Source organism: Cherax quadricarinatus, chromosome 82, assembly GCF_038502225.1.
Source record: "Cherax quadricarinatus isolate ZL_2023a chromosome 82, ASM3850222v1, whole genome shotgun sequence".
Classification (NCBI taxonomy): domain Eukaryota; kingdom Metazoa; phylum Arthropoda; class Malacostraca; order Decapoda; family Parastacidae; genus Cherax; species Cherax quadricarinatus.
This window is the reverse complement of record NC_091373.1, coordinates 8,088,852-8,110,088: the sequence shown is the minus strand read 5'-3', so window position 1 is coordinate 8,110,088 and position 21,237 is coordinate 8,088,852. Positions and strand designations below refer to the sequence as shown.

At 35.5% G+C, this 21,237-nt stretch overlaps 1 protein-coding gene across 2 annotated transcripts in view; it reads right to left on the bottom strand.

Moving 5' to 3' along the window:
* The window catches only part of CenG1A (Centaurin gamma 1A), a 675,383-nt gene that overhangs the window by 131,629 nt on the left and 522,517 nt on the right, over positions 1–21,237 (bottom strand). For both annotated transcript variants that reach the window (XM_053797287.2, XM_053797288.2), the window contains exon 4: positions 8,655–8,796. In XM_053797287.2, the coding sequence (XP_053653262.1) occupies positions 8,655–8,796 (142 nt within the window). The remainder of the gene's footprint in view (positions 1–8,654; positions 8,797–21,237) is intronic.

Here is a 21,237-nt window from a genome sequence, read left to right as displayed (position 1 = left end):
GGTGCTAGTGTTGGTGCTAGTGTTGGTGCTAGTGCTGGTGGTAGTGTTGGTGCTAGTACTGGTGGAAAGAGAACAGCCACCACAACAACGACCTCCACAATACATCAAAAACACATGACCTGTCTGTGTTGACCACACTGTGAGTGTATACCTTCCCACCTTCCATCTCTCCCTCATCTATCTTTGCGTCTCTCTCTGCCTTATGTTTCTCCACTTGTTCCTCCACATCCACCACACCTTATGTGGCTACGATGATGATAAAATATTGAATTACCACTGTTGTAACTGCATTATAAATCACCTTCATCCAGTATCTGCAACTATCTGAGGAATCTACTCTGTATACATACTTTATTTTTTAATGTACCGAAAACGATGATCCGGTAGATAGGTGGATGTTTAACAGGTCACTGTATAACTACGACCATCGTCAGGAGACTTACACCACTATGTTAATGACCGGTCTGTATTAGCCTGGTAATTAACACCAGTCCTTGATTCTTCCTGAAAACATTCATCTCTGTACTTTCACTTTTCACTAATTATTATGAACAATAAGATCCACTAATTATTGAGTTATACTCGTGTGTTTGATCATTTCTGCAGTTTATCTCTTCCTCAAGGGTGCCTGCCACTTTCCTCTCTTATTTGAAGTTTTCTGGGTAGTTTCTCATTCTCTGTAGAGAGAAACCTGATTCGATTATATCTGGCAAGTCATTTATATACGACAGGAACAGTAATGGCTCTAGTAATGAACCTTGGGGACTCCACTTATTAGTCACGATAATACTGGCACTTTCTCCCAGTGTCACACTGCCTAAGTGTGCGTGTGTATGGTGGGAGCTCAGAACCCCTACCACATACCTCTCTCATGCAGGGGCGGATCTACCATGAAACTAATGAAGCTTAAGCTGTAGGGGCCCTAATCCCGTAGGGGCTCCAGGAGCGACTTTAATAATAATAATGTCTTTATTTCTACAAGTACATGTACGAGGTATACAGGCCTAGCTGACATCAATGACATACTACTATATAGAAAGCCGCTTGTTATGCTAAGCACTTCGGGCAAATTAGGTCAATTTTGTCCCAGGATGCGACCCACACCAGTCGACTAACACCCAGGTACCCATTTTACTGATGGGTAAACATAGACAACCGGTGTAAAGAAACACGTCCAATGCTTCTACTGTATGAGAAGGGGCTGCGAAGGGGCCCCCATAACAGTTCAAGCTTCAGGGCCTCAAAAATGTTGGTTCGCCACTGCTTACATGTGCGTGTTTGTGAGGGCCATCACCCCTTCAACTCACCCTACATGTGTGTGTGTTTGAGGGGGAGGCAGCACCCCTACACCGATGCTAATTACACAGACCAATTCAGCCATAGCAACAACCGGACAGGGATTACCAGTACAGTGACCAACCCTCACCAGGGATTACCAATACACTGAGCAACCCTCACCTTGGATTACCAGTACACACTGACCAACAATTACACAGAACATAACATTCCAGTAGGACTGGAGTTTCTTACACAAAATAACATTCCAGGAGGTACTGGAGTTTTCCAACACATCCCCCCCCCTGGGTGCTAACCACAACAGATAGTTTTTTGGAGAAGTTAGAGAGGGGAGTTTTGAGTAGTGAGGGTTGGAACACCACCCACTAATTTTATCCGCAGGTGTCACTATCGTTATCAGTACTGTCGCTGCTTTTATCACTCATGTTCACTATAACCTTTATTGTCACCATCTAACCTTATACTTATCACCACTATTATCAGTAGTACTAGCCTTTATATCACTATCATTAAAATTATCATTAAAATTCTTATAAAAGCTTCGTCAACACTAGTAATAGCCAACATGAGTAAGACACATGTGCAACAGTTAGGTATCTTTATTCCGAAACGTTTCGCCTACACAGTAGGATTCTTCAGTCGAGTACTGAATAAGTCTACTGGAAACTAGGTCTAGGGTGATGGACTGATTACATCGTCTTCACATCTCTACTGCTTCTGCAAACTCTTCTGTACTCGACTGAAGAAGCCTAGTGTGCAGGCGAAACGTTTCGGAATAAAGATACCTAACTGTTACATGTGTGTGTCTTATCAATCTGTCAGTACTGTACATCACTTTCATAGTCATTAGATAACATCAATACCATCACCAAAAGCAACAATATCTCAACCTAACACTCATCACCAACAAAATCCACCAGCCACACCATAAGCATTATCGTCATGGATTAATCCGTCACCAACAAAATCCCACCAGTGACACCAATAACACAACAACCTTAGCAACAGTGAGGTAACGGAAGGGAGAGGGGTGTGTGGGCAGAGAGAGGGAATGAGAGTGAGCAGAGAGGGGAATGAGAGTGGGCAGAGAGGGAAGTGGAGGAAGTAGAGTGGCTGAGGTAAACAGGGAGTAGAGTGGTTAAGGTGAACTGCGAGTGGAATGAAGGAAGCGAGAGAGAGAGAGAGAGAGAGAGAGAGAGAGAGAGAGAGAGAGAGAGAGAGAGAGAGAGAGAGAGAGAGAGAGAGAGAGAGAGAGAGAGAGAGAGAGACCAGGAAGGCGAAACTAAGGAGATATAAAGTACATGGATAAACACAGAGAGTAACAGGAAGCTGCTCACTAACTTAAGGAGGCCAGCAATTATGAACCATGTCGTTACCAAGTTTTACCTGATAACTCTCAAAAGAGAGAGAGAACAGTAAGGAGGAGGAGGAGGGAGAGGGAGCCAGGGAGAGAGGAAAGAAACCAGGGATATATGGAACTAGGGAGAAACATGGAGCCAGGAATGAAAGGGAAAGAAAGAGCCAGGGAGGAAGAGAGCCGGAAGGGATGGAGGAGGGAGACAGGAAGCCAGGGAGATAGGAAGCCAGGAAGACGGAGACGGGAAGACAGGGAGATAGAAAGCCAAGAAAGGATATAAGAAGCCAGGAAGAAAGATAGATAGGAAGCAAGGAAGGTAGGGAGAGAGGAAGCCAGGGAGGAAGGCAGGGAAGGGAGAGGGAGATAGGAAGCAAGGAAAAGCTATAGGGAGCCAGGAAGGGAGATAGATAGGAAGCAAGGAAGGGAGAGGAACTTTCCACCAACAGTAATACAAACATCAACTCTTCAACCTGCAATTATACAAGAATACTTTCTTCGTGGTCAACAATGTTATCTGGAGATGTACATGTATCACAGGGAAGTTAGAATGGCAAGTGGGAGCAACATCATACGCAGTCTCAAGAGCAGGTATGACTGGGTCCTGGAGGTCAGGACTTATTAACTTCATTTGATAATACCTAAGAGTCAGGCCAGGAGCTATACCTCGACCCCAGCATATACAAATCGTCGAAAACAAATCAGGCGGCCTGGATATTCCTAAATTGCCAAAAGGTATTAAACACAGAGTGAGGAAGTGTCAATATGCAGAGTCAGTCACAGAGTGAGGAAGTGTCAGTCAGTAGTGAAGAGGCAGTGCAGAGTCACAGTGTCACAGTCACAGTGTCAGGCGGAAGTCACAGTGTCAGGCTCAGTCACAGTGTCAGGCTGGAGAGGCAGTCACAGTGTCAGGCTGGAGAGTCAGTCACAGTGTCAGGCTGGAGAGGCAGTCACAGTGTCAGGCTGAAGAGGCAGTCACAGTGTCAGGCTGGAGAGGCAGTCACAGTGTCAGGCTGGAGAGGCAGTCACAGTGTCAGGCTGAAGAGGCAGTCACAGTGTCAGGCTGAAGAGGCAGTCACAGTGTCAGGCTGAAGAGGCAGTCACAGTGTCAGGCTGGAGAGGCAGTCACAGTGTCAGGCTGAAGAGTCAGTCACAGTGTCAGGCTGGACAGTCAGTCACAGGAAAGGTTGCAGTGGAGAACAACTCAAAACCCCAGAAACATATGGTGGGACCCCCCAAAAAAAACATTAGTTAATCGAAGCACAAAGGGGGTCATGAACTAGAGCTTATGACCTCCACAGAGACAATGAGGTAACTACAACAAACTCCCAAGTAGCGTCATTTAAGCTAAAAACCTTGTGTAGTTTTAACAATAGGTTAGATAAATACATGAGCGGGTGTGAGTTGGACCTGACTGGTTTAGGCCAGTAGGTGACTTGGACATGCCTAGCATGAGCCAATAGGCGATTTGGACCTGCCTAGCATGGGCCATTACGTGATTTTGACTTGCCTAGCATGGGCTAGTACACCAGTAAGAAAAATAAAAATCTTGTAGGAAAAAGGAACAACAGAGATGGAATACTGCGATAGATGGTATAAAGGAGACCAATGAGGAGAATGGAGAAGAATGGAACAGAGGCGTGGTTGGCAGATAGGCAGCAGAGAGTTTGCATAAATGGGAAGAAATTAGAGTGGGGGCGTGAAACTAGCGGTGCTCCACAGGGGTCAGTGTTGGGCCCCTTGTTGTTCATAATTTACATAAACGGCATAGATGAGGGAATAAACGGCGACATAAGCAAATTTGCCGATGACACCAAAACAGGTCGTCGAATTCATTCTGAAGAGGACATGAGAGCACTCCAGGAAGATTTGAATAGACTGATGCAGTGGTCGGAGAAGTGGCAGATGCAGTTTAATATAGACAAATGCAAATTTCTAAACATTGGAAAGGAAAAAAACATGCCACATATAAACTAAATAATGTAGCTCTTAATATTACTGATTGAGAAAAGGATCTGAGAGTTCTGGTTAGCAGTAATCTAAAACCAAGACAACAGTGCATAAGTGTTCGCAATAAAGCGAACAGAATCCTTGGCTTCATGTCAAGAAGTATCAATAATAGAATTCCTCAGGTTGTTTTTCAGCTCTTTATATCTTTGGTTAGGCCTCATTTAGATTAGGCTGCACAGTTCTGGTTACCGTATTATAGAATGGATATAAATGCTCTGGAAAACGTACAAAGGAGGATGACAAAGTTGATCCCATGAATCTGCACTCTCTAGAAAGGCTTAAAATTAGGAGGGATATGACTGAGGTGCATAAATGGAAAACAGGAATAAATAAAAGGAATGTAAATAGCGTGCTAAAAATATCTAGCCAAGACAGAACTCGCAGCAATTGTTTTAACTTGGAAAAAATTCACATTCAGGAAGGATATAGGAAAGCGCTAGTTTGGTAACAGAGTTGTGGATGAGTGGAACAAACTCTCGAGTACTGTCACAGAAGCTAAAACGTTGTGTAGTTTTAAAAATAGGTTAGATAAATACATGAGTGAGTGTGGGTGGGTGCGAGTTGGACCTGGCTAGCTTGTGCTAACAGGTCTGATGCCGTGCTCCTTCCTTAAGTGGATGTGACACGACCTGACTAGGTTGGGTCACTGGCTTAAGCCGGAAGGAGACTTGGACCTGCCTCGCATGGGCCAGTAGGCCTGTTGCAGTGTTCCTTATTTCTTATGTTCTTTCTTATGAAAGGGTAGGCAAATGGAAAGTGTGTTGAGAGGAAATTGAAGAGCGGGGAGGATGGTGGGGAATAGTAGGAAGATGAGATTGTGGTGAGGAAGGTGGCAGAGTGTGGAGGAAGATGGAAGAGTGGAGAGGAAGATGGAAGAGTGGAGAGGAAGATGGAAGAGTGGAGAGGAAGATGGAAGAGTGGAGAGGAAGATGGAAGAGTGGAGAGGAAGGTTGAGGAGGAAGAGAGAGTGAAGCAATCAGTACTGATGGATTAGGGTGGAGGTCAGACTGTCTGTCTGTTGTGTCACAGCAGAGGCAACAGTTACACACACACACACACACACACACACACACACACACACACACACACACACACACACAATATGCTAAGTGGTATCACACAAACATTCGCTCTGGGATGGCTATCGCTCCTAATGTACGCAACTAACATGGCTGAGATGTGTTCTATTTATTTAAAAGAAGAGAACAAACACTGCAGAACACAGAGGAAGGCTACCAAAAAAAAAAAACTGAAGAGGTCTGGTGGGAGAAGCAGCTACTGGAATTCAACAACAGCGAGTGCAAGGTCATGAAACTCGGGGCTCTGAATGAAGGGAAATACAAATTTTAGCAGAGTAAACTATTGAGACAACGTTTCAGTACATATAAATTTTTTATTGACTTGATCAAGATGGAAAAATGAACACAAATGCAACATAATGTGATCCTTTATTAAGAACGTTTCGCCCACACAGTGGGTTTTATCAAGTCACAAACACATCTGATTGTGACTTGATAAAGCCCACTGTGTGGGCGAAACGTTATCAATAAAGGGTTGCATTACACTGCATTTGTGTTTATTACTCATCAAAGGCAAATCGAAAGTAAGGTAAGGTATTGATTGCATAATCAACCAAACTGTTGCTTCTTGCGACCACTGCTTGCTGAAATTGCATGACTAGTCAGGCAGTGATAGTTATGTAGGTCTTAGGTCAGCTCGTGGCACAAGCACAGTTGACCAGATACACAATTGGTTACAAGCATGGTTGACCAGACTCACAACTGGCCACTAGCAAGGTTGACCAGACACACAACTGATCACAAGCTTGGTTGATCAGACTCACAACTGGTCACTAGCAAGGCTGACCAGACACACAACTGATCACAAGCTTGGTTGATCAGACTAACAACTGGTCACTAGCAAAGTTGACCAGACACACAGCTGATCACAAGCATGATTGACCAGACTCACAACTGGTCACTAGCAAGGCTGACCAGACACACAACTGATCACAAGCATGGTTGACGAGACTCACAGTTGGTCACTAGCATGGATGACCAGACACACCTGTCACATGTGTGTCATAGCCATCACAATCAAAGTGTTATTTAGCATCCATACACATATGTAAACACCACACACACACACACACACACACACACACAAACATGCGCACACGCGCAAGCAGAATGTTTATCAAACTATTATATTCACAAAAGTGGAGAAGGGTAGTGGTGTAGCGGCAGATACAGTGGCAGCAGTAGTGAAAGTGTAAAAGGGCAGATAAGGGCAGGTGAGTCAACACAGGCTGGACCAGTGGTGTGTCATGTTGTGGTGTGGCAGTCACTACCACCACCACCACTATCCCCACCATAACCAGTCTCAGCTCTCCTACCCTATCACCCCACCTCTCTTACACCAACACAAGGTGCCAAGGAGCGACAGGAAGAAGATATCAAGTGTATGATGAGAAAGGCAAGACTGCTGCCAGGTATCACCATACGCAATGGTTGTCAGCAGATAAAATAAAGCAGTCACCAGAAGGTCAGCAGATAAACCCGAGTTTAACTCAGCCAGATCACGACAAGTTGAAGAAGGCACAAACACTCACTGTCTTCAAGAAGGAACTTGACAAAGTGAGGGACTATTCATACTCCTCCTCTCCTTACGCCTTCCCCTGATGAGTTTCAACGTTTCCTGAAAAAAGATTCCAATATGCTGCATAAGTGTCTCAATCTTCATCTTCTGCTTGCGTTGAGCTGCGTGTAGGGAAACCAACAACTTGCACTGCTGGCGAGGAAAGCCTGGTCACATTTAGATTTTTGCCACCGAAGTGGCTAGTTTAATGTGCACCTCGTATCCATCCTGTGGAGGGTAGCGCAAGAGCATATGGATACAAAAGAGGCCTAGGAACTAGGACTCAAAAGGTTTAACAGGAGTACATCTGGATTTATATCTACAGTTCACCTCTCTGTTATAAGCAAATTTAGGGAATTTGCTTAATATATCTCGTATCCTATTTTCATTAATATCTTGACATGTCACACAGGTTATTACACTATCATTATATTCCTCAAACCTGGTCAGAGAGCGAATATGAACGAAAGTTTTCCATGGTGAATTATCAAGAAATTGTTATAATAATAACCATTAATATTTAAAGGGGTGGACCGGTAAGCTAGGGAAAGGCCTCGGTCAGATGACCAAAAGCTCCAATGGCGGGTCATCATCTGACTAAGACCGGCGTCAGGAAACACTTGTCCTGTGTCCTGACGAATCTTACATAACCTAACGTAACCAGACGAATAAAATAACCATGTTCTCATTTACCTGGAGCTGTCACAGCAGAGGACAGCAGAGTGCGGAAACTCTTGCAAGAACTTACCGAAGCTGTTCTTTCAGGTTAAGGAACGTCAAATACCAGAGGTCATAAGCGCCGTTTTTGAGGTAAGTAGGACGCTGTCATTCACAAATACCTTAAGCTCTAAAACGTGGATTTAACTAACTCTCAATATATATACACAGGGAGATACACCACTAAGTGTAAGACTGTCCAGGGCCGTGTCTGAGACACTACTCACCAGGGTGGTTAATTGGTCCTCTTAAGCGACGTCAACAATTAGGATATGTACTTACAGTGCATCGTTATGAAAGATATCTTAGGTCGAAAGTTGTATATGAATGGTATACAATACTGACAAGATGAAGAATTAGACACATGTGCAACATCTGGGTATCTATATTTGTAGACTTTTCACCATCCAGTGGCTTTATCAGTACAATACAAGGGCATAATGTGAAGAAAGTAGAACTATATACAGAAGATGAGGTAATCAGTCCCTCAGTCTTGGAGTTCGTGAGGAGCACCTTAGTCTTGAAGACTATGGTGCGAAACGTCTACAAATAAAGATATCCAGATGTTGCACTTGTGTCTAATTCATCAGGTCGAAAGCTGTAAAGACTAAATAAATTAAGGTAGGAAACAGTTACTGACCTTGCGTGCCCACCAGGATGAGTGGAACTTCGTTGGTGTTGCGGTAGTGAGCCATCTTGGCGTAGTAGTTGTAGATGGCGTTAAAGGAGGACTCATTCTCAAGGCTGAACACGAAGATCACAGCGTCCACCCACGCCGTGAACTGTGGCAGATACTTCAGTTAGTGTACGTAAACGGTTCAGAGAACCGACAAGTTGATAAAGTAGACACTTGTGCAACACTTGAGTATCTTTAGTGAGGAAACGTTTCGCCACACAGTGGCTTCATCAGTCCAGTACAAGGAAGAATGGTAAAGATGAGAAGGAGTTTGAGGTAATCAGTCCACCAATCTTGATGGACTGATCACATCGATTTCAGGCTGAGGGACTGATTGCCTCAAGCTCCTTCCGATCTTCACCACTCTCATTTGTACTGGACTGATGAAGCCACTGTGTGGCGAAACGTTTTCTCAACAAAGATATCCAATTATTGCACATGTATCAAATTTATTAACTACAACTTGTACACACACAAGCAAGGAAGAACACACACACACACACACACAAACACACACACACACACACACACACACACACACACACACACACACACATGAGAGTGATGTAGTGGAGGCAGGATTTATACATAGCTTTAAGAAGAGGTATGATAAAGCTCATGGAGCAGAGAGAGACTGGACCTAGTAGTGACTAATGAAGAGGCGGGGCCAGTTCTGACTCGATCCCTACAATCGCAGTTAGAAGAAATAGACGAGTGCACACACACGCACACACACACACACACACACACACACACACACACACACACACACACACACACACACACACACACACACACACACGAACAAGATCAAGGGGACACAATTGGAAGCTGAAAACCCACATGAGTCATAGGGATGTTAGGAAGTATTTCTTTAGCCTTAGAGTTGTCAGGAAGTGGAATAATCTGGAAAGTGAAGTAGTGGAAGCAAATTCCATACATAGTTTTAAGAAGAGGTATGATAAAGCTTATGGAGCAGGGAGAGAATGAATTAGTATCGACCAGTGAAGAGGCGAGGCCAGGAACTATGACTCGACCCCTGCAACAACATATAAGTGAGTACATACAGGCGAGTACACACCAGTGAAGAGGCTGGGCCAGGAACTGGGACTCGACCCCTGCAACCTCAACTAGGTGAGTACACACACACACACACACACACACACACACACAAGGATATTAAGTCCGCTGACGGCCATGAACATAACAGAGAGAAAGAGGCGAAACAACTGGAGACACAACACAGCCTCTCTTCAAGAGTGAAACTCGTGCAGATTTGAACGTTTCCAGGTTTCTTTCGACCCTCCAACTTTCATACGTAAAGAAATTTTTTTTAACCCCCCCCCTTTGTGGTTAAAATAGGTTTTAAAAGTTTATGTAACGTGACTTAACTTGAGGAAACCCGCGTGTGTGTTTACACGAGGTTAAGAGAAATTGAGGCTGTGAACCACGTAAGAAAATTAAACGTTTTAAAATGAGGACAGCTGGGAGGGGAACAGTCGTAAACCACAGCCAGCATGGTTTATGTTAGGTTTATGTTCACTCATAAACCTTCAAATAAACAGATTATAAGTGTAGGTGATTACTATTGTAGGTGATTATTACTGTAGGTGATTATTATTGTAGGTGATTATTATTGTAGGTGATTATTACTGTAGGTGATTACTATTGTAGGCGATTATTACTGTAGGTGATTACTATTGTAGGTGATTATTATTGTAGGTGATTATTATTGTAGGTGATTACTATTGTAGGTGATTATTATTGTAGGTGATTACTATTGTAGGTGATTATTATTGTAGGTGATTACTATTGTAGGTGATTATTATTGTAGGTGATTACTATTGTAGGTGATTGTAGATGATTATTATTGTAGGTGATTATTATTGTAGGTGATTACTATTGTAGGTGATTATTATTGTAGGTGATTATTATTGTAGGTGATTATTATTGTAGGTGATTACTATTGTAGGTGATTATTATTGTAGGTGATTACTATTGTAGGTGATTATTATTGTAGGTGATTATTATTATAGGTGATTATTATTGTAGGTGATTATTGTTGTAGGTGATTACTATTGTAGATGATTATTATTGTAGGTGATTATTATTATAGGTGATTATTATTGTAGGTGATTACTATTGTAGGTGATTATTATTGTAGGTACTTATTATTGCAGGTGATTATTACTGTAGGTGATTATTACTGTAAGTGATTATTATTGTAGGTGATTATTATTGTAGGTGATTATTATTGTAGATGATTATTATTGTAGGTGATTACTATTGTAGGTGATTATTATTGCAGGTGATTATTGTAAGTCATTATTATTGTAGGTGATTATCATTGTGGATGATTATTATTGTAGATGATTATTATTGTAGGTGATTATTGTAGGTGATTATTATTGTAGGTGATTATTACTGTAGATGATTACTATTGTAGGTGATTATTATTGTAGGTGATTATTATTGTAGGTGATTATTATTGTAGGTGATTATTACTGTAAGTGATTATTACTGTAAGTGATTATTATTGTAGGTGATTATTATTGTAGGTGATTATTATTGTAGGTGATTATTACTGTAAGTGATTACTATTGTAGGTGATTATTATTGTAAGTGATTATTATTGTAGGTGATTATTATTGTAGGTGATCATTATTGTAGGTGATTATTATTGTAGGTGATTATTATTGTAGGTGATTATTATTGTAGGTGATTATTACTGTAAGTGATTACTATTGTAGGTGATTATTATTGTGATTATTATTGTAGGTGATTATTACTGTAAGTGATTATTATTGTAGGTGATTATTACTGTAAGTGATTACTATTGTAGGTGATTATTACTGTAGGTGATTATTATTGTAGGTGATTATTATTGTAGGTGATTATTATTGTAGGTGATTATTATTGTAGGTGATTATTATTGTAGGTGATTACTATTGTAGGTGATTATTATTGTAGGTGATTATTACTGTAGGTGATTATTATTGTAGGTGATTATTATTGTAGGTGATTATTATTGTAGGTGATTATTATTGTAGGTGATTACTATTGTAGGTGATTACTATTGTAGGTGATTATTATTGTAGGTGATTACTATTGTAGGTGATTATTATTGTAGGTGATTATTATTGTAGGTGATTATTATTGTAGGTGATTACTATTGTAGGTGATTATTATTGTAGGTGATTACTATTGTAGGTGATTATTATTGTAGGTGATTACTATTGTAGCTGATTATTACTGTAGGTGATTATTATTGTAGGTGATTACTATTGTAGGTGATTATTATTGTAGGTGATTACTATTGTAGGTGATTACTATTGTAGGTGATTACTATTGTAGGTGATTACTATTGTAGGTGATTATTATTGTAGGTGATTATTATTGTAGGTGATTATTATTGTAGGTGATTACTATCGTAGGTGATTATTATTGTAGGTGATTATTATTGTAGGTCATTATTATTGTAGGTGATTACTATCGTAGGTGATTATTATTGTAGGTGATTATTATTGTAGGTGATTACTATCGTAGGTGATTATTATTGTAGGTGATTATTATTGTAGGTGGTTACTATTGTGATTATTATTGTAGGTGATTATTATTGTAGGTGATTATTATTGTAGGTGATTATTATTGTAGGTGATTACTATTGTAGGTGATTATTATTGTAGGTGATTATTATTGTAGATGATTATTATTGTAGGTGATCATTATTGTAGGTGATTACTATTGTAGGGGATTACTATTGTAGGTGATTATTATTGTAGGTGATTACTATTGTAGGTGATTATTATTGTAGGTGATTATTATTGTAGGTGATTATTGTAGATGATTATTATTGTAGGTGATTATTATTGTAGGTGATTATTACTGTAGGTGATTACTATTGTAGGTGATTATTACTGTAGGTGATTACTATTGTAGGTGATTATTATTGTAGGTGATTATTATTGTAGGTGATTACTATCGTAGGTGATTATTATTGTAGGTGATTATTATTGTAGGTGATTATTATTGTAGGTGATTACTATTGTAGGTGATTACTATTGTAGGTGATTATTACTGTAGGTGATTACTATTGTAGGTGATTACTATTGTAGGTGATTACTATTGTAGGTGATTACTATCGTAGGTGATTATTATTGTAGGTGATTATTATTGTAGGTGATTATTATTGTAGGTGATTACTATTGTAGGTGATTACTATTGTAGGTGATTATTACTGTAGGTGATTACTATTGTAGGTGATTACTATTGTAGGTGATTACTATTGTAGGTGATTATTACTGTAGATGATTATTATTGTAGGTGACTATTATTGTATGTGATTATTATTGTAGGTGATTACTAATGTAGGTGATTATTACTGTAGATGATTATTACTGTAGATGATTATTATTGTAGGTGATTATTATTGTAGGTGGTTACTATTGTGATTATTATTGTAGGTGATTATTATTGTAGGTGATTATTATTGTAGGTGATTATTATTGTAGGTGATTACTATTGTAGGTGATTATTATTGTAGGTGATTATTATTGTAGATGATTATTATTGTAGGTGATCATTATTGTAGGTGATTACTATTGTAGGGGATTACTATTGTAGGTGATTATTATTGTAGGTGATTACTATTGTAGGTGATTATTATTGTAGGTGATTATTATTGTAGGTGATTATTGTAGATGATTATTATTGTAGGTGATTATTATTGTAGGTGATTATTACTGTAGGTGATTACTATTGGAGGTGATTATTACTGTAGGTGATTACTATTGTAGGTGATTATTATTGTAGGTGATTATTATTGTAGGTGATTACTATCGTAGGTGATTATTATTGTAGGTGATTATTATTGTAGGTGATTATTATTGTAGGTGATTACTATTGTAGGTGATTACTATTGTAGGTGATTATTACTGTAGGTGATTACTATTGTAGGTGATTACTATTGTAGGTGATTACTATTGTAGGTGATTACTATCGTAGGTGATTATTATTGTAGGTGATTATTATTGTAGGTGATTATTATTGTAGGTGATTACTATTGTAGGTGATTACTATTGTAGGTGATTATTACTGTAGGTGATTACTATTGTAGGTGATTACTATTGTAGGTGATTACTATTGTAGGTGATTATTACTGTAGATGATTATTATTGTAGGTGACTATTATTGTAGGTGATTATTATTGTAGGTGATTACTAATGTAGGTGATTATTACTGTAGATGATTATTACTGTAGATGATTATTATTGTAGGTGATTATTATTGTAGGTGATTATTATTGTAGGTGATTATTATTGTAGGTGATTATTATAGTAGGTGATTATTATTGTAGATGATTACTATTGTAGGTGATTATTGTAAGTGATTATTATTTTAGATGATTATTATTGTAGGTGATTATTATTGTAGGTGATTATTATTGTAGGTGATTATTACTGTAGATGATTATTATTGCAGATGATTATTATTATAGGTGATTATTATTGTAGGTGATTATTATTGTAGGTGATTATTATTGTAGGTGATTACTATTGTAGGTGATTATTGTAGGTGATTACTATTGTAGGTGATTATTATTGTAGGTACTTATTATTGTAGGTGATTATTACTGTAGGTGATTATTACTGTAAGTGATTATTATTGTAGGTGATTATTATTGTAGGTGATTATTATTGTAGATGATTATTATTGTAGGTGATTATTATTGTAGGTGATTATTATTGTAGGTGATTATTATTGCAGGTGATTATTGTAAGTCATTATTATTGTAGGTGATTATTATTGTAGATGATTATTATTGTAGATGATTATTATTGTAGGTGATTATTGTAGGTGATTATTATTGTAGGTGATTATTATTGTAGGTGATTACTATTGTAGGTGATTATTATTGTAGGTGATTATTATTGTAATTGATTATTATTGTAGGTGATTATTATTGTAGGTGATTATTACTGTAAGTGATTATTACTGTAAGTGATTATTATTGTAGGTGATTATTATTGTAGGTGATTATTATTGTAGGTGATTATTACTGTAAGTGATTACTATTGTAGGTGATTATTATTGTAAGTGATTATTATTGTAGGTGATTATTATTGTAGGTGATTATTATTGTAGGTGATTATTATTGTAGGTGATTATTATTGTAGGTGATTATTATTGTAGGTGATTATTACTGTAAGTGATTACTATTGTAGGTGATTATTATTGTAAGTGATTATTATTGTAGGTGATTATTACTGTAAGTGATTATTATTGTAGGTGATTATTACTGTAAGTGATTACTATTGTAGGTGATTATTATTGTAGGTGATTATTATTGTAGGTGATTATTATTGTAGGTGATTATTATTGTAGGTGATTATTATTGTAGGTGATTATTATTGTAGGTGATTACTATTGTAGGTGATTATTATTGTAGGTGATTATTATTGTAGGTGATTATTACTGTAGGTGATTATTATTGTAGGTGATTATTATTGTAGGTGATTATTATTGTAGGTGATTACTATTGTAGGTGATTACTATTGTAGGTGATTATTATTGTAGGTGATTACTATTGTAGGTGATTATTGTAGGTGATTATTATTGTAGGTGATTATTATTGAAGGTGATTACTATTGTAGGTGATTATTATTGTAGGTGATTACTATTGTAGGTGATTATTATTGTAGGTGATTACTATTGTAGGTGATTATTACTGTAGGTGATTATTATTGTAGGTGATTACTATTGTAGGTGATTATTATTGTAGGTGATTACTATTGTAGGTGATTACTATTGTAGGTGATTACTATTGTAGGTGATTACTATTGTAGGTGATTATTATTGTAGGTGATTATTATTGTAGGTGATTACTATCGTAGGTGATTATTATTGTAGGTGATTATTATTGTAGGTGATTATTATTGTAGGTGATTACTATCGTAGGTGATTATTATTGTAGGTGATTATTATTGTAGGTGATTACTATCGTAGGTGATTATTATTGTAGGTGATTATTATTGTAGGTGATTATTATTGTAGGTGATTATTATTGTAGGTGATTATTATTGTAGGTGATCATTATTGTAGGTGATTACTATTGTAGGTGATTATTATTGTAGGTGATTATTATTGTAGATGATTATTATTGTAGGTGATCATTATTGTAGGTGATTACTATTGTAGGTGATTACTATTGTAGGTGATTATTATTGTAGGTGATTACTATTGTAGTTGATTATTATTGTAGGTGATTATTATTGTAGGTGATTATTGTAGATGATTATTATTGTAGGTGATTATTGTAGGTGATTATTACTGTAGGTGATTACTATTGTAGGTGATTATTACTGTAGGTGATTACTATTGTAGGTGATTATTATTGTAGGTGATTATTGTAGGTGATTACTATCGTAGGTGATTATTATTGTAGGTGATTATTGTAGGTGATTATTATTGTAGGTGATTACTATTGTACGTGATTACTATTGTAGGTGATTACTATTGTAGGTGATTATTACTGTAGGTGATTACTATTGTAGGTGATTACTATTGTAGGTGATTACTATTGTAGGTGATTACTATTGTAGGTGATTACTATTGTAGGTGATAATTACTGTAGATGATTATTATTGTAGGTGATTATTATTGTAGGTGATTATTATTGTAGGTGATTACTATTGTAGGTGATTATTACTGTAGATGATTATTACTGTAGATGATTATTATTGTAGGTGATTATTATTGTAGGTGATTATTATTGTAGGTGATTATTATTGTAGATTACTATTGTAGGTGATTATTGTAAGTGATTATTATTGTAGATGATTATTATTGTAGGTGATTATTACTGTAGATGATTATTATTGTAGATGATTATTATTGTAGGTGATTATTATTGTAGGTGATTATTATTGTAGGTGATTACTACTGTAGGTGATTATTACTGTAGGTGATTACTATCGTAGGTGATTATTAGTGTAGGTGATTACTATTGTAGGTGATTATTACTGTAGGTGATTACTATCGTAGGTGATTATTAGTGTAGGTGATTGCTATTGTAGGTGATTACTATCGTAGGTGATTATTAGTGTAGGTGATTACCATTGTAGGTGATCATTATTGTAGGTGATTACTATTGTAGGTGATTACTATTGTAGGTGATTATTATTGTAGGTGATTACTATTGTAGGTGATTATTATTGTAGGTGATTATTATTGTAGGTGATTATTATTGTAGGTGATTACTATTGTAGGTGATTATTATTGTAGGTGATTACTATTGTAGGTGATTATTATTGTAGGTGATTACTATTGTAGGTGATTATTACTGTAGGTGATTATTATTGTAGGTGATTACTATTGTAGGTGATTATTATTGTAGGTGATTACTATTGTAGGTGATTACTATTGTAGGTGATTACTATTGTAGGTGATTACTATTGTAGGTGATTATTATTGTAGGTGATTATTATTGTAGGTGATTATTATTGTAGGTGATTACTATCGTAGGTGATTATTATTGTAGGTGATTATTATTGTAGGTCATTATTATTGTAGGTGATTACTATCGTAGGTGATTATTATTGTAGGTGATTATTATTGTAGGTGATTACTATCGTAGGTGATTATTATTGTAGGTGATTATTATTGTAGGTGGTTACTATTGTGATTATTATTGTAGGTGATTATTATTGTAGGTGATTATTATTGTAGGTGATTATTATTGTAGGTGATTACTATTGTAGGTGATTATTATTGTAGGTGATTATTATTGTAGATGATTATTATTGTAGGTGATCATTATTGTAGGTGATTACTATTGTAGGGGATTACTATTGTAGGTGATTATTATTGTAGGTGATTACTATTGTAGGTGATTATTATTGTAGGTGATTATTATTGTAGGTGATTATTGTAGATGATTATTATTGTAGGTGATTATTATTGTAGGTGATTATTACTGTAGGTGATTACTATTGTAGGTGATTATTACTGTAGGTGATTACTATTGTAGGTGATTATTATTGTAGGTGATTATTATTGTAGGTGATTACTATCGTAGGTGATTACTATTGTAGGTGATTATTATTGTAGGTGATTATTATTGTAGGTGATTACTATTGTAGGTGATTACTATTGTAGGTGATTATTACTGTAGGTGATTACTATTGTAGGTGATTACTGTAGGTGATTATTACTGTAGGTGATTATTATTGTAGGTGATTACTATTGTAGGTGATTACTATCGTAGGTGATTATTATTGTAGGTGATTATTATTGTAGGTGATTATTATTGTAGGTGATTACTATTGTAGGTGATTACTATTGTAGGTGATTATTACTGTAGGTGATTACTATTGTAGGTGATTACTATTGTAGGTGATTACTATTGTAGGTGATTATTACTGTAGATGATTATTATTGTAGGTGACTATTATTGTAGGTGATTATTATTGTAGGTGATTACTAATGTAGGTGATTATTACTGTAGATGATTATTACTGTAGATGATTATTATTGTAGGTGATTATTATTGTAGGTGGTTACTATTGTGATTATTATTGTAGGTGATTATTATTGTAGGTGATTATTATTGTAGGTGATTATTATTGTAGGTGATTACTATTGTAGGTGATTATTATTGTAGGTGATTATTATTGTAGGTGATTATTATTGTAGGTGATTATTACTGTAGGTGATTATTATTGTAGGTGATTACTATTGTAGGTGATTATTACTGTACGTGATTACTATTGTAGGTGATGATTAATATTGTAGGTGATTATTATTGTAGATGATTATTACTGTAGGTGATTATTAGTGTAGGTGATTATTACTGTAGGTGATTACTATTGTAGGTGATTATTACTGTAGGTGATTATTATTGTAGGTGATTATTATTGTAGGTGATTATTATTGTAGGTGATTACTATCGTAGGTGATTATTATTGTAGGTGATTATTATTGTAGGTGATTATTATTGTAGGTGATTACTATTGTAGGTGATTACTATTGTAGGTGATTATTACTGTAGGTGATTACTATTGTAGGTGATTACTATTGTAGGTGATTACTATTGTAGGTGATTACTATCGTAGGTGATTATTATTGTAGGTGATTATTATTGTAGGTGATTATTATTGTAGGTGATTACTATTGTAGGTGATTACTATTGTAGGTGATTATTAGTGTAGGTGATTACTATTGTAGGTGATTACTATTGTAGGTGATTATTACTGTAGATGATTATTATTGTAGGTGACTATTATTGTAGGTGATTATTATTGTAGGTGATTACTAATGTAGGTGATTATTACTGTAGATGATTATTACTGTAGATGATTATTATTGTAGGTGATTATTATTGTAGGTGATTATTATTGTAGGTGATTATTATTGTAGGTGATTATTATAGTAGGTGATTATTATTGTAGATGATTACTATTGTAGGTGATTATTGTAAGTGATTATTATTTTAGATGATTATTATTGTAGGTGATTATTATTGTAGGTGATTATTATTGTAGGTGATTATTACTGTAGATGATTATTATTGTAGATGATTATTATTATAGGTGATTATTATTGTAGGTGATTATTATTGTAGGTGATTACTATTGTAGGTGATTATTGTAGGTGATTACTATTGTAGGTGATTATTATTGTAGGTACTTATTATTGTAGGTGATTATTACTGTAGGTGATTATTACTGTAAGTGATTATTATTGTAGGTGATTATTATTGTAGGTGATTATTATTGTAGATGATTATGATTGTAGGTGATTATTATTGTAGGTGATTATTATTGTAGGTGATTATTATTGCAGGTGATTATTGTAAGTCATTATTATTGTAGGTGATTATTATTGTAGATGATTATTATTGTAGATGATTATTATTGTAGGTGATTATTGTAGGTGATTATTATTGTAGGTGATTATTATTGTAGGTGATTACTATTGTAGGTGATTATTATTGTAGGTGATTATTATTGTAATTGATTATTATTGTAGGTGATTATTATTGTAGGTGATTATTACTGTAAGTGATTATTACTGTAAGTGATTATTATTGTAGGTGATTATTATTGTAGGTGATTATTATTGTAGGTGATTATTACTGTAAGTGATTACTATTGTAGGTGATTATTATTGTAAGTGATTATTATTGTAGGTGATTATTATTGTAGGTGATTATTATTGTAGGTGATTATTATTGTAGGTGATTATTATTGTAGGTGATTATTATTGTAGGTGATTATTACTGTAAGTGATTACTATTGTAGGTGATTATTATTGTAAGTGATTATTATTGTAGGTGATTATTACTGTAAGTGATTATTATTGTAGGTGATTATTACTGTAAGTGATTACTATTGTAGGTGATTATTATTGTAGGTGATTATTATTGTAGGTGATTATTATTGTAGGTGATTATTATTGTAGGTGATTATTATTGTAGGTGATTATTATTGTAGGTGATTACTATTGTAGGTGATTATTATTGTAGGTGATTATTATTGTAGGTGATTATTACTGTAGGTGATTATTATTGTAGGTGATTATTATTGTAGGTGATTATTATTGTAGGTGATTACTATTGTAGGTGATTACTATTGTAGGTGATTATTATTGTAGGTGATTACTATTGTAGGTGATTATTGTAGGTGATTATTATTGTAGGTGATTATTATTGTAGGTGATTACTATTGTAGGTGATTATTATTGTAGGTGATTACTATTGTAGGTGATTATTATTGTAGGTGATTACTATTGTAGGTGATTATTACTGTAGGTGATTATTATTGTAGGTGATTACTATTGTAGGTGATTATTATTGTAGGTGATTACTATTGTAGGTGATTACTATTGTAGGTGATTACTATTGTAGGTGATTACTATTGTAGGTGATTATTATTGTAGGTGATTATTATTGTAGGTGATTACTATCGTAGGTGATTATTATTGTAGGTGATTATTATTGTAGGTGATTATTATTGTAGGTGATTACTATCGTAGGTGATTATTATTGTAGGTGATTATTATTGTAGGTGATTACTATCGTAGGTGATTATTATTGTAGGTGATTATTATTGTAGGTGATTATTACTGTAGGTGATTATTATTGTAGGTGATTATTATTGTAGGTGATTATTATTGTAGGTGATTACTATTGTAGGTGATTATTATTGTAGGTGATTATTATTGTAGATGATTATTATTGTAGGTGATCATTATTGTAGGTGATTACTATTGTAGGTGATTACTATTGTAGGTGATTATTATTGTAGGTGATTACTATTGTAGTTGATTATTATTGTAGGTGATTATTATTGTAGGTGATTATTGTAGATGATTATTATTGTAGGTGATTATTGTAGGTGATTATTACTGTAGGTGATTACTATTGTAGGTGATTATTACTGTAGGTGATTACTATTGTAGGTGATTATTATTGTAGGTGATTATTGTAGGTGATTACTATCGTAGGTGATTATTATTGTAGGTGATTATTATTGTAGGTGATTATTAT